The sequence below is a fragment of the Canis lupus genome, chromosome 31 (assembly GCF_003254725.2).
Source record: "Canis lupus dingo isolate Sandy chromosome 31, ASM325472v2, whole genome shotgun sequence".
NCBI classification, from domain to species: domain Eukaryota; kingdom Metazoa; phylum Chordata; class Mammalia; order Carnivora; family Canidae; genus Canis; species Canis lupus.
This window is the reverse complement of record NC_064273.1, coordinates 13,011,093-13,025,838: the sequence shown is the minus strand read 5'-3', so window position 1 is coordinate 13,025,838 and position 14,746 is coordinate 13,011,093. Positions and strand designations below refer to the sequence as shown.

The following is a 14,746-nucleotide window of genomic DNA, read 5'->3' as shown; positions in this document are numbered from 1 at the left end:
ATAAATGGTAGCTTTTTAAAATTTCTATCATTCTTTTTTATACACAGAAATATAATTTTGCATGCTGATTATCAAACATAGCTCAAAACATGCTTTTTTTTGGAAAGAGTACTTTGTAGAGGGTAATCTGTACATGATAAGATACACAAATCTTAAATGTACAGCTCAGTGAAACTTTTTACATATGTATACACCCATATGATCACCACCCTGATCAAGATATAGAAAATTTCCATTAGTCTAGAAGATTCTCTAATACCCTTTTTTTAGCCAACAATGTCCTTCCTCTCCACCTCCCAGAAAATCATCATTCTGACTTCTAGCACCATAAATTTGTTGTGCATGTCCTTAAACAACACATACATGGAATCACGCAGCAGTTACTCTTTTGTGTCCTTTTGTTTATAGCTTTTTGTTATTATCAAAAAAGCTACAATGTACTCCTTTCTTAAGGGTCTATACCTAGGGATAGAAACAGCACTAGAATAGTATTTGTTGAAATTCATTAGAAATTCCCAGTGTTCCAAAGTGGTAATTCCATTATACATTATCTCAAACAGTATGTGACGGTTCTAATTATTCCACATGCTTGTTAATACTTGGTATTGTCTATATTTCTCATTTTAGCCATTGTGATGGATATATACAGTGGTCCCTGTTCTCTAATGGGATGACTCAGTCAGTATGCACTACCCCAGTGACCACCACTGCTGTGTCTGCCACCATACCCAATAAGGCAACATGTCTACAATCATATGTTGAGTACACATTAAGAGAGGCTACCACTGCCTGTCAGACATGTACTCCTGCACAAATCTGTAAGATTTGACACATAGAAACTTTGACCACCTACCTCTCCCCTTATTCACTCCCTTCTTGGGACTATCAGTGGTACCTCATTATTGACACCTTTTCAAGTTACAATTTTGCTGTTCCAGTCTTATCAGTCATTTCTGGCCACAGTCTTGCAGCCTTTGAAACTAATCTGTTTCATATTTTCAATTTTTCCAAACCACTTATAATCTGACAATGGTGTACCTTTTTATCATAAGAGCTACTCAAAAAATGGAATAAGAAGCATTCTATGTATGGATCTCCTAAGATCTGCAGGCATCTGATATTGTTAAGCCCTTGAATTATTTTCACAAATCAACTTAAAACGATTTGTAACTGCCTCCCTCACCTACTCCTATTCAACACGTCTTCTCAAGGCAATTTCCTCCTCTCACAATAGCTTTCAAGTAATGACTAGGGTGAAATGGGTGGGAGTTACAGAAACCTACGTTGAAAATTTAGAATCCCACCCTAACCATTCCTGGACATGATGCTTTTTTCTTTCCCCTAATGACAACTCCAGGCCATTCTGACTGGGAAACCCTCCAGGTGGCTCCCAAACTCAACTCTAGTTCAGACACCTGGATTTCTTTGTTGGACTGAATGGTCTTAAAGTGTAAAGATGATGATTAGTTGGTTGAGCATACTACTCACCCAGTTCCTTTACAGTGGCCCATGCAGGCCAAAGTGGGAGGTACAAAGAGTCCCTTGTAATTCTATAAAAATACCTTTTTTTCCTCTTGTACCTACCATTCTAGAAAGGTCAGGTTCAAGTAGAAAATTACTACAAAAAAACTGCCTGGGTAGCTCAGCTGGTTAAGCACCCAACTTTTGATTTCAGCTCAGGTCACGATCTCAGGGTCATGAGATGAAGCCCCATGTCAGCCTCCACATTCAACTGGGAAAACACTCTCCCAATCCCTGTGCACTTGCCCTCTTCCCCTTCTTCCCCTTGTTCCTGTGCTTTCTCTAAATAAATGAATAAAATCTTTAAAAAAAAAAAAAAAAAAGGGTAAAATTACAACTACCAGAATAGGACATACTGCTTTTGTAGCAGTGGGGGCTATACAAGTAGTCTTTCAGTCTTTCAGAACTGGAAGCTTAATCACAAAGAAAAATGCCCTGGTAAGACTACCCAGAACTGTTCCACCAAGTATAGAATTCTGGCAACTACTTTAATTGACAGTCTTGTGTCAATTTGTGTCATTCATCACCCTTCCTGTCACTATTTTAAGGATAATTTCACTTTTTTTTCTTTGAATATCTTTAAGATTTTCTCAGTCTTAGACATTCCAGAGTTATCAGTATTATGAACCTAGGGGTGAGTTTCTTTTCATTTTCCTGACTAGGATTTGTTGGGCTTTGTAAAATTATAGGGTTTTTTTCTCCCCCCACTTCTGAAAAATCCTCAATGATTCACTCCTTGAATTGGCCTTTGGCTCACTCTCTCCTCTCCTTCTGTAATACCAAGTAAACTATGATAATCTACTCACTATTTTCCATGTCTTTCAAACTCTCTCTCAGTTATCTGTTACAAGTTGTAGAATTTCTTCTCCTATATACTCCCTCTAGTCTAATATGTTCTTTAGCTATTTCTAATCTATTAAGCCTATACTGTTTTCTTTTCTTACTTTAGTAATTCTAATTTTCATTTCCAAAAGGTATTTTCAGTTCTTTTTCAAATGTGTTAGGTCATATTTTCAAGTATTTCTTATTTCTTATTGCCTTTAAAAGCTAAAGCATAGTTCTATCCATAACAATATCTAAATATTTGGTGCATTTTTCTTGATTTTTGTTGCCTATTGTTCTAGCTGCTCCTCATAGTGACTTTTTTCCAAGTGTGTGTGGTAATTGTCATAGGTGGTTCCAGGAGAGCTTCAAAAGTTACTGAAGGGGATTCTTTGAGGCCAAGGATAAAGAAACCTTCCTAGAGAGACAACGTACTTTTGATTCCATTAGGACCTAGAAACAATATAAATCCAACACCATATAAAACTAAATTCTCCTACGGACATTTAGTGTGACCAAGCAATCAACAGTATTTACATTTTTGTTTGTTTGGTTATCTGTTTTTATAAGTGTGGCAAGCTGAGTAGCATATCCCCTTGAATTTGCTTTCTCTCATTCCCTTTTTATCTTTGCTTCCCTGGTAATATTATATTCCTCAATAAAGAATTAGCACCTTAAAAAAAAAACAATAACTAATTTCCCAAGTTGAGAATTACTAGACTACTAAAGTGATAGAAATTTCAGCTGCGAACCCATGGTACAACTTTGCAGGGGCAAGTCCTATCACCTCTAATTGCTCCCCTCAGAGCAAGAGCAAGAGCAACTGTCTTTGCAATGCTCTAAGGTTCTGAAGGGGGAAGGGGGAGGATACATATAATCTACTCTTATTGTAAATATGTCACCCTTTGACATAACACTTAATAAGGGAAATGATCTCTTATTAAAGCTCCAGACCTTACACAGACCATGGCCTCTGACTTCTTTTTCCCATACTCAACAAGGATATCATAACTGAAGTTCAAGTTTATATACACAAGTAAATATCACGTCAAGAAATGACTTTCAGTGTTCTGAACTTACTTCTTTGGTTTCCTGCTTTCACTCTGATGTAGTTCTATTTTAGTCTTTACTATCTTAATTCTGGAATACTGCTAAGATCTTAAAATAATTTATATACAACAAAACAGTACACTCTGGCTGTTTCCATCAGAAAATTTCTTAGACCACCATATTTTTTCTTGAAATACCTAGATTTGTATGTAACAACTTTAACTAAAATCTAGCCCGATCCTCTACACAACTAATTCAAAGTCATTTCATGAAGCAAGTCATTTTCACAACAAACACATCACAGACACAAATCAATTACAATGTAGTTTATTAGCAAATTCAGTTATCCATATTGTACTTGTTCCCCATCTAAGCATAGTAACCATGAAATAATTATAATAAATACATCCAATCCTGACATTGAGGAGTAATTATATTAAGAAGGACACTTTAAAAATATTCAATTTCTTAAGAAATTTCACCATAATTTTGTGAGCGGCTGAACAGAAGATTGTAAGATATAAAAAGATAGGCTGTGACTCAAATAATTATAATGTTATATTCCAAATGTATGAATACATATCAAAGTATGTCTGCTAAAATATAACTATCATCAAATGATTCTAGGAATTTGGCAAAATTTTGTTATGTGAACTTAAGTATTGTATAAATAGTTATATTTACTTTTGAGCATGATATATAAACTTTTTCTTAAAAATACATCATTTCCCCTTTTGAATTTAGAATCCTAAGCCTATTAATAAAACCCACTGGAACAAATATCTCTTTACCAAAGGGTTAGCTAGAATTCTCACATTCCTTTCTTCTGACACAGTATGATTTACATGTCTTATTAACCGCACATTTTATATTTAACATTTTGTTAACTGTAAGTTATAAAATCTACACACCACAAAAACTTACATTTTGTACTAGTAAATTAATATAAGTTTTTACTTCTATTACACTACACCAAATCTGCATGTTATGTACAATAAAAATATTTATAAAGTATTAACTATTTTAAGAGTATATTAAAATTTAGAAGACCAATAATAAAAAACACTATCTTAAGAGATATTGTTTCCATTTGGACACAAATGAGTATCTAGAACAATATGTAATGAATACATTAAACTTAACAGATTAGGAATAATTTTAATACTTTAACTTTCAAGTTATTTTTACTTATTAACTAATTACAACATGCTGTTTTAATTTAAAAACATGTGATATAAAACTACTGACACTATTTGGTATATAAGCTTCCATAGTTTTTTCTATTTGTATACTAACATAAATTCATTTAAACAAAAATATACATATATTTTTAAAAACAAGATTTGAATCATGGCATATATTCTATTCTATATTCTTTAACATATAATAGATCATTTCCTTTAAATATGAAATCCAACTCACGTATTTCACGTTTAAAATATTTCTGATCAAAGCATAAGTAGTCAAGTTTTATAATTATTCAAGACAATTATTTCATTCCAATCCATTTTTTGAGACAAATCAAATTTTACAATTTCTCTAAATCCCTCATAAAATAGGCCTAATTACAATGTCTAAAGATAATGCATAAATTTTTGTTTTTTCATTTAGAATTACTGGCATTAACTGATATTACACCCAACTGAAGAGGACAATGAATTTTAAGCCTTCTCATCTTAATACAATGTTTTATGAAGTTTCCAAAGTAACATTTAAAGACATTAAAAAGTATTACTAAAAATAATTATGTGCCTTTGCTAAACATAGCATTTTGAGACCTCTCCTGCCATACAATAATCTCAGATTACTTAGAAAGAAATATACTACTGATACCATGGTAAGGGAAATTATCTGAGAAAGCTGTTATATTCCAAGCAACTTGTGTTATTGGGAAAAAAACACTAGAGTCATAAGATTTACCCTCGCTGTGTACTTTTGGAAAATCATTCAACCTCTTAAAAGATCAATTTCTTCCTCAATAAAATAGCTACCACTACACCTCCATAGAGTTGTTTAGAAGATTATAGTTATATTTTAAAGACTTTTCAAAATCAACATTGTTTCCTGATAAAACAAATTTATTTTTATTTGACCCATCAACAAATCAAAATGTTTCAAACTAAAAAGTTTCCATTATTAAATCAAAAGATGCATTCTATCACACATTTTGGAATCTTCCCAATTTCTTTAAGAAAAAAAAAACTGTAAGTAAACTATTATATTATAGATCAGAAGATGGAGAATGAAGGCCCATGGGCTAAATCCAGCTGGCAGCCTGTTTTTTAAAACAAGATTTATTGGACCATAGCCACACTCATTAAATTATGTATTATCTATGGCTGCTTTGGCACTACTATACTAGAGTCTATATTAGAGTTGAGTAGCTGTGACAGAAACCATATGGCCAACAAAGTCTAAAATATTTACTACTCGCCCTTTACATAAAACGTTTGCTAACCTCTGCTATAAATGACTACAAACTAAATGGGGCAATGTATCCAAAAGAAATTAGAGGAAGAAAAATAAAAATAAAAAAAGTATTAAAATATTCACCTAAATTTAATGCCTCATAATGCCACTCCAAAATCCTAAAAATCTAAGCTCCAAATCAATCAGAACTAGAATGTGAAAACTTTGGTTACAGAAAATATAAAAACAATACTAAAGTTTCTTAATGGGTTTCTTCAGAATAACAAAATATATCTCTGTGCCTCTTGAAATTAAAGCCAATTATTATTTCTATTATAAGTAATACTTATATCTATTTTATACAAATTATGTTTTTACCTGCTAATGGCTTGCTCCTCATCAGTTATTCCAGTCTCCCTGAATGCCCTGTTTGATTCCGCCAAACTCAAGGCAATTGCTCTCTGAAGATCATCTTTATCATCTCCAGTGAGATCAATCACATCTGAAAAGCAAAACTATCTTTCTCAAAATTAAAAGTCAAACAAAATGAAGGTAATTCTTATCATGGGGATTCTATACGCAATATATCCTTTCAAACCAAAGTCAGCACCAACTTAATTCTCCATAAGAGCCTCTCTGAAAAGAATGCAAAGTACATTTTAAATTGGTTATATTTTAAAACTTAATGCTCTTCCCTACAAAATATGCCTAAAACATAAAGAGCATAAATATTTTTCACTGCACAGGAATCTCAATGTTTGCTATGAAGCCTCTGATGAAAAGCTAACAAGTAGAAAGATCACTAAAAACAGGTCTTTACCAACAAAAATTGAAATCACCATAATTAAACATTTACATTTATGCTTTCTGAAGTTTATCCAAATATACACACATTACAGTTCATGCATACTACCACCCAGACATTAACTAACAAAGTATAATAATAACTGAGATCTCAAAAATTATGCTTCAGAACCTAATTGACCATGAATACATAAATGCTTATTTATATATTTTGTAAAGACTAGAAGAATGTATTAAACTGTTAACAGTGGTTAATTTTGAAGAAGAGAGTTATGGGAAGAGGAAGGAAGTAACAAGGCCTTTCACTTTCTATTTTAAACACTTCTCTACCATCTGAATATTCAATGAACATGCAGTCCTCTCATTTTAAAAAAAACTTTTCATTTCATAAAAAGAAATATACAAATACATGATACCAACTTCTTTTGTTAGAAAGAAAATAGTCTTGATGCTGTAAGTATTCTTTTTCCAAAGAACAGAGGCCACAGATATTATTACTACCTTCAAGAAAACCTTTTTAATCCAATTTCCCAATATATATTGGTCTATTTCCTTCACTCAGAAGATGGCAATAATACACCCATTATCATAAGAGCCATATTACAAAACAGTATGATAAGAAAGACAAAAAGCTATAACTTTGTGTGGTTAGGCTTATGCTTACAGGTATCTTGTATACGCTGTATATTTATTTTATTTGTATTTGAGACATTAAAAAATAATTTTTTCTTTGTAATCTTGTAAAAGGAATTTGCAAGAGGGGAAACATAAAAAGGGTAGGGATAGGAAATAAAATGCCTGCATTTTACCATTTAACTCTAGAGTTATATGTAGTTATTCAAAAAGAATAAGCCACACTTATTGAGAAAGAAATAACGTATATTGATAGTTTCAAAAGTCTACTTCTATTGTTATCCACACTTTTTTCTCTGAACAGTAGTTTATAAAAGAATATTAAAAATATTAGAAATAATAGCTGGCTATGGAAGGTGTTTTTTAAATATCTTTAGAAGTATAATAAAACCTATGAAAATGTAATAAGTAGGGTCCAAAAAAATTTAGTCAAGTAAAATGCAGAACAGAGTATATAGCAAGGTTAGTGAAATGATGGAGCATGCCTAAATATACTGACAGGCCAAAGATTTCCTAAGTCTTACTTACAAGACCCAAGTCCACCTAGATCACAGTCATAGATAGATACCATAGGGGTGTTGCCATCCAGTCTAACTTAAAAACTGATGAAGCAGCTAGGACTAGAAAGGCATAAATGTGCCTCAAAAAATGAGGATATTTTGGTCATTAAATAATGACTAGAACTCAAGTTAGTAAAGAGAGAATAATGGAAGTAAAAAAATAAATAATTTGAAAATCACAAAGAAGCAGAAAAATCAGTTTGGGGGATATGACTAATTAGCCCTCAGATTCCATTCCCTCACCCTCCTAGTGTGCTTTCTTCAACTACAGAAGCTAGAAAGATTAAAACAAACAAATCTATTTTCCCAATTCACTGACAGTTACGGTTCTGAAGAGAATTTAGGTTCCACCAGCTAGATACATTAGGGGGATGCGGGGGATACAGAAGGCAGAAGTGAGGGAAAGCCATCCTGCTGCTTTAGGCTCTTTTCTCCAGCATGACTGGACAGGTACAGATTGTTCCGCACAGCATTCCAGTGTCCAATTTCCAGATTCAGGATGTCAAGAGTAGAAGGGGCAACTAGACTCTGCATTCCAATGTTCAGGCATAGCTCAGTAGCAGTTACCTAATCCTGCCTGCTTGTTCTCTAGGCTGCAGCTCCAGAAGTATGTTTTTGAACTCAGTAGTCCCAGAAACAGCCTCCTGAGTCACACTACCTTCCTGACGGTGGCAGAGGGAACAGCTTCCCTGGCTAGCCAGTTCTGCAAGAATTTGGGGATCATTTCATAAGGACAAGCTGCAGAACCTCCTCCACTCCATCCAGATTTTTTTTTTTGAACCTAACTCCCTGGATTAAATTTCTTCTTTGAAACTATCTGGAGTGTTTACTGTTTCATGTCTGACAAGTAAAGGAAACTGGCTAAAGCAGAAACTCACTTAGAAATAGCAACAACTTATAATTAGACCTTTCATGATTTAATTGTAACTCAAGCAACAAGAATGCAAAAAACAAGGCAAGGTTTTTAACCTTATTTTGTAAATAACTGAAGCTGTGAGAAATGAAGTATATCATCATAAGAATAAAGAATGGCGGGATCCCTGGGTGGCGCAGCGGTTTGGCGCCTGCCTTTGGCCCAGGGCGCGATCCTGGAGACCTGGGATCGAATCCCACGTCGGGCTCCCGGTGCATGGAGCCTGCTTCTCTCTCTGCCTGTGTCTCTGCCTCTCTCTCTCTCCCTGTGTGACTATCATAAATAAATAAAAATTAAAAAAAATAAAATAAAATGCACACAAAAAGGAATAAAGAATGGTTGACAGCTTTAAACTTAAATCTTAAAACTATGAATCTTTCCTTTCTACTAGCAGATCTCCAAGAGTAGTCAATGGAGCCTTTTAGTGCATAAAAGTACTGCATTTTTGCAAAAATCGAGGCAGTACCACCAAGTTCTTTGAGTAATGTACTGTATTACAACTATTGATACTCACTATTCCAAAAAAAAAAAAAAAAAGGCCAGTTTCTCTTAGATCCTTGATAAAAAGGGAAAATTTTATTTTATTAAATCTCAATCACTGACTTACATATTCTTTTCATTCTATGTGACAAAACAGGAAGTATGCATAGTACTTCTGCTGCATCCAAAGTAAGCTTTTGCTCAAGAGAAAACACTAATTCAGTGCTTGAGCTGCAAGCCAATTGAACTGGCTTATCTTTTTTTCACGGAATACTATTTTTACTTGGAAAAAAAAAAAAAACTACAAACTATGATTACTCAAACTTCAGGATCTGGCAGATATTTTCTCGAGAATAAACAAAGTGAGCCTGCCACCTATATAGGAGAACAAATGAGAGTATGTGTTGCCAATGAGGAATGCAGACTTTTCAAGCAAAAATGATAACTTTGGAAAGCTTGTTCCTACCACTACGCACACATTTTCTCAACATTAAAAGCTTTTTTGGGTAAATCAAGTGATACCAACAATTTTGATTTGTTTTATAATGTAGACATTCTTCTAATATTTAGAATGAAATCTTTTCCATGGTGTAATAAAATCATGCATAGGTAAATCCATTCCAAGAGCAACACAAGTGATAGAGATGCCAGGAATAACTTTAGTTTCTAATATTTGGTCTCTGACCCATTTCCTGATACAGAGTTCCTAAATTATTTGGAATTTCCTGGGTGACAGGAGCATCTTTTGCTTTACTACGATGAGTTCTGGTGGACTCCTGGTATAGATGCAGGATGAATGCTGCACCAGAAAAACCAGAAAAACCAAGCCATGGTGAGAAGCTTGGAACTTTGAGAGGAATTTTTTCTTTGGGAGGAGAGAAGGGCTAGAGATTAGGTTAATAATCTAATCATGCCTACCTGCCCAACCCTCCATAAAAATCTCTAAAGTACAGCATTCAGAGGGCTTCCAAGTTGATGAACATATTCACATGCTGGTATGGTGGCAAACCCCAACTCCATGAGACAGAAGTTCCAGTGCCTGGGACCCTTCCAGACCTTTCCCTATGTACCTCTTCATCTGACCGTTCACCTGTATCCTTTTATCATATTCTTTTTAAAAAAATAAACCAGGACATGTTAAGTGTTTCCCTGAGTTCTGCGAGCCATTATTGCAAATTCTCAAACTCAAAGAGGGGGTTTTGAGAACCCCCAATTTGTTGCCAAGTCAGACAGACTTATGGAATGAACCTGCGGACTCACTACATATGACTGGCATCTAAAGTGTGGGTGTCTTGTGGGACTGCAAGCCCTTAACTTATAGAATCTAAAGTTAACATCAGGTAGAGAGTGTAAGAATTGAACTGAATTACAGGACACCCCACTAGTACTAGAGTATCAGTGAGGTGTGGAAAAAAATTCACATTTCTGGTGTCAGAAATATTGAGTGTAAGCACAGGAAGAAATAAGCAATAGTAGTCTTTAATGCTAGAAAGATAGGTGAATCAGAGACTATTGGTCCTTAACTGAAAAGTTGGAGCTTTTTCCTTTAAGCAATGGAGAAAGTTTATTACTTGTAGTTTCATTATAATTACAATAACTTTCTCCATGATGTTCCCATTACTTCATAAAGCCTCCTCTTTCCATAGGATATTTTAAACAATAAGGCAATCCTCAAAGACCACTATAACCTACTCACACACATTTCAACAGAATGGTTAAACATGAGTTTTTCCTTTGTTTGGAGTTAGCACAATTTCTCCTAAAACATGAAACATGTAATGAACTATTTGTTTCACAATGAAAACTAGCCCTCTATGAGTTTCTTATATGCTTATACTCAAAAAAGGAACAGAGAATATGCTTGGCTATAAATAATTTCTAACTGAAACAATTTCTAATTTCAACTGTAAAAATTTAGCCTTTGTAAAACTTTCATCCAGGGGGCACCTGGGTGGCTCAGTAGGTTGAGCATTTGCCTTCAGCTCAGGTCATGATCCCAGGGTCCTGAGATTGAGCCCTGTATCAGGCTCCCTGCTCAGGGGGGAGTTGCTTCTCCCTCTTCCTCTGCCTCTCCCCCTGCTAGTGCTCTCTCACTCACACACACACTCTCTCTCTCTCAAATAAATAAAATATCTTAAAAAAAAATTCCATCCAAATACCAAGGTCTTATGAATATTTTTATATCTGTGTCAAGGGAGGATCTCAATGAAACACCAAACTTTGTTTCAGCCAACCCTCCCTCTAGTACAAGTATGAACACAATTCAAGGACACAATTGTCACTGTTAGCTGAGTAACACTAGAAAAAATCGCATGTTACAAAAACCTCCAGCATTTTCAAGTCTGCCCAAATTAAAAGATTATTTTCTATAAAGTTGGAAATATAAATACCAAAACATAACACTCACCTAATAAATCTTTCACTCTCCAAAGAAATATTATTTCAGTATTAAAACTTAAATACCGACTCTGAAACATTTCTCTGCTTACTCCAAAATATAGGCAGTCATCAGCTTAACAATGAATTAGACTTCAAATCAATGCATTATTTATAACTCATAATTCATTTTCCCATGAAAACAGCATATTAAGTGACATGAGGCTTCCAAATTAGCCCATAAAGCCAATTTAGCCCATAATATAGTTGAAACTGCAATATATGTAAAGATTTTGAAAAAATTCTTCCATTGTTTTCCTTAACCAAATAAGGTTAAGCCTAAGGGAAAACGTTCCCCTCCCCCTACCAATTAATCAAGTTTATATATATCACCAGCAAAGATTTCTAGGCGGGGGAATGGTATGAGTAGAAAGAACTGTTAGGAGAGTTAAGAGTTAAAGTGTTGAATAAGAGTTTGAGGAGTTGTAATAATATATACCAGACAAGAGCAACTGAAGGGAATACACAAAAACTGACACAACTGCAAACTAAATTATTTTGGGAGATTAGGAAGAGCTTGTTTAAAAAAAAAAAAAAAAAATCACTGGGCTACCAGAAGGATGGGGATGCCCTTAAGAGAGACAGGCAACTGGACAGGTTGATGTGGTTGGTAAGTGATGGAGCTGAGAATGAAAAAAAGAGAGAGAGAGAGACAGGCAAAAATGAACAAAGGGATGGTCAGCAGATCAGAAATAAGAAAACTACCATTCTCACCCTCACGCACTCTGTTTCACCATGACGATATCCACACCATTCATTTCCTGAGCCAAATATGCTCCTGCCTAGTCTGGGATACACCTGCCTCGGACATCACGAAGTCTACTCCCTAACTTCATTCAGATATCTGGATAAATGTGAACTCATCCTAGAGAGATTCCCTGACCAATTCTTTGTCTCAGCACATTCCCTGCCTGACATCCAACCACATCCCTGTCACCCTTTGTCCCTTTACCCTTCTCTACTGTTTCTCATGAACTCACTACTACCTGACATTATTTATTTATTGTTTACTGTCTGTCTTTCCCTTATGTAAACTGAGACTCTGTGGCCTAAAAAACTACCTGATACAGATGAGGCAATCAATAAATATTTGTTAAACAAATAAGACTAAATATAGACTACAGAACAGAGACAAAAATAAGTGAGCCATCTTCCAGTGGCACTAATTAGAAGACTAGAGAACATATGCTTTATCCACCCAGAATTTTTTCTAGTAAGTGAAAGGACAAATAGCATGAAGTATCACATTAGAAGAACAGTACTTAAAAGCAAGAAGACATACTCAATGCAAATTGTGTTTCCCACCCCACGCTTCCATTCTCCTCTCTCTGCTTCCTGTCAGCTCATAAGATGTTCCTACTTTTCCAATCTTCTCACTGCTGAACTCAGATTCTCTCAAACATCAAGGTACAAAAGAGCCTTCTGTGATGATGGAAATACTCTATTAATCTGCACTGTCCAATACAGTAGCCACCAGGCACATGTGACTTCTACTGAACATGGAAAATATGGCTAGTGGCAAGAGAGGAAACTAAATTTTAGTATTAATTTATATTTAAATTTAAGTTGCCACATGTGACTATTGGCAACTATATCGAACAGCTCAGCTCTAAATGGTCTTGTTCTATTTTTAATAATAGCTGCTGAAAGTATAATGGCAGCAGCACTGGTAAAAAAAAAAAAAAGTGAATAGTAAAGGAACTATTGCTGAGTCTGTCAGAGACTTTAAGGTTTTCCAACTTGGATTACGAAAAAAAAATTGAAGTTAACATTCAATATTAGTCAACAAAAGTTATAGCCTATGGCTATTATTCTGCCATAAAATTTAAGAAAATTCATAAAGTTACACAAGTCATTTTGGAGTACATGTCTAACAGAATTCTAAGTACATGCTTAGAATAGAGTAGAAGCCTAGCCTAGTTGCATTCAACTGGTTGTGATCAACTTTCACACCATTATAGCATTTCATCTTTATGCTTAACCTTGATTTTTGGTGAATCATCAAAATAGCTTTATGCAATTAGAAATCTTGATGGAGTGCCATCTAGGTGGCTCGGTCAGTTAAGCATCTGCCTTCAGCTCAGGTCATAATCTTGGGGTCCAGCCCCATACTGGGCTCCCTGCTCAGCAGGAAGTTTGCTTCTCCCTCTCCGTCTCTCTCTCAGGTTGCGTGCTTTCTCTTTCTGTCAAATAAATAAATCTTTAAAAAAGGAAAAGGTAAAGAAAAAGAGAAAAAGAAATCTCTATGGAAAAAAGAGATTTAACTGTCTTTGTATTATTTTTTTTCTATCCATAGTTACTTGTTTAACATATTTGAAGAATGGAAAAAATATTAGCATTCAATTAATAAAATCCTAAACTGCTTAACATAAGCAATTTACCCTCAGCAGAGGTAAACGCCCTAGACTTGAGTCTATATATTACTTGGGCTTTACATCACTTTTAGGCTGGCTAAGCAATGTAACCAAGACCAGGGTTCTAAGACAGAACCTCACTTTCTATGCAATCCTTACCTAATAACTCAGTTTCTTTTGGAGGAAAAATATACCAATTCTAAGTTTATAAGGGGTTGACCACTTAACAGTAATTCCAATGCCTTATACCAATTTCTCTGAAACTTAAGGCAATATGTGGCATTACTGTCTGTGTTGAAATTACCTACCCAAATCCCTCTCATCTTTTGATCCATACTTTGATTGCTCAATTGTAGCACATCTTGTTCTGGTGGGCATATACAGTTTTTTTCCTGTTTTAACAAGAACTTAATGGTCATGAAGAAAAGAGTATTACTATTTGATTTCAAATTGGGCAAAAAGCCTTACATGGACATGTCTATGACAGAGTCTGTCATGACACAAAAACTTAGCAGAATCTATTAAGTATATACCTATGATATCTCAATATCTTGCAGTTTCCTAGTCCCCTCTGCATTAATATTTTTTATTGCAAAACTCCAACACAATTTTATTTCCAATTTAAGATGGAGGTGGGAAGCATTCATTTAAGAATCTACAATATCCAATCTGGATAAGAGATCCAAGTAGTGAAAAAAGATGCCTAAAAGTTTCACTAATACTACTTCAAATGATTAGGGCTTTTTCTCAGAGTTCAGTAGAGT

The 14,746-nt window shown here is 34.6% G+C and overlaps 1 protein-coding gene across 5 annotated transcripts in view; it reads right to left on the bottom strand.

The window, feature by feature from the left end:
• The window catches only part of USP25 (ubiquitin specific peptidase 25), a 137,247-nt gene that overhangs the window by 90,936 nt on the left and 31,565 nt on the right, over window positions 1-14,746 (bottom strand). For all 5 annotated transcript variants that reach the window (XM_025450072.3, XM_035709188.2, XM_025450073.3 and 2 more), the window contains exon 4: window positions 6,181-6,304. In XM_025450072.3, the coding sequence (XP_025305857.1) occupies window positions 6,181-6,304 (124 nt within the window). The remainder of the gene's footprint in view (window positions 1-6,180; window positions 6,305-14,746) is intronic.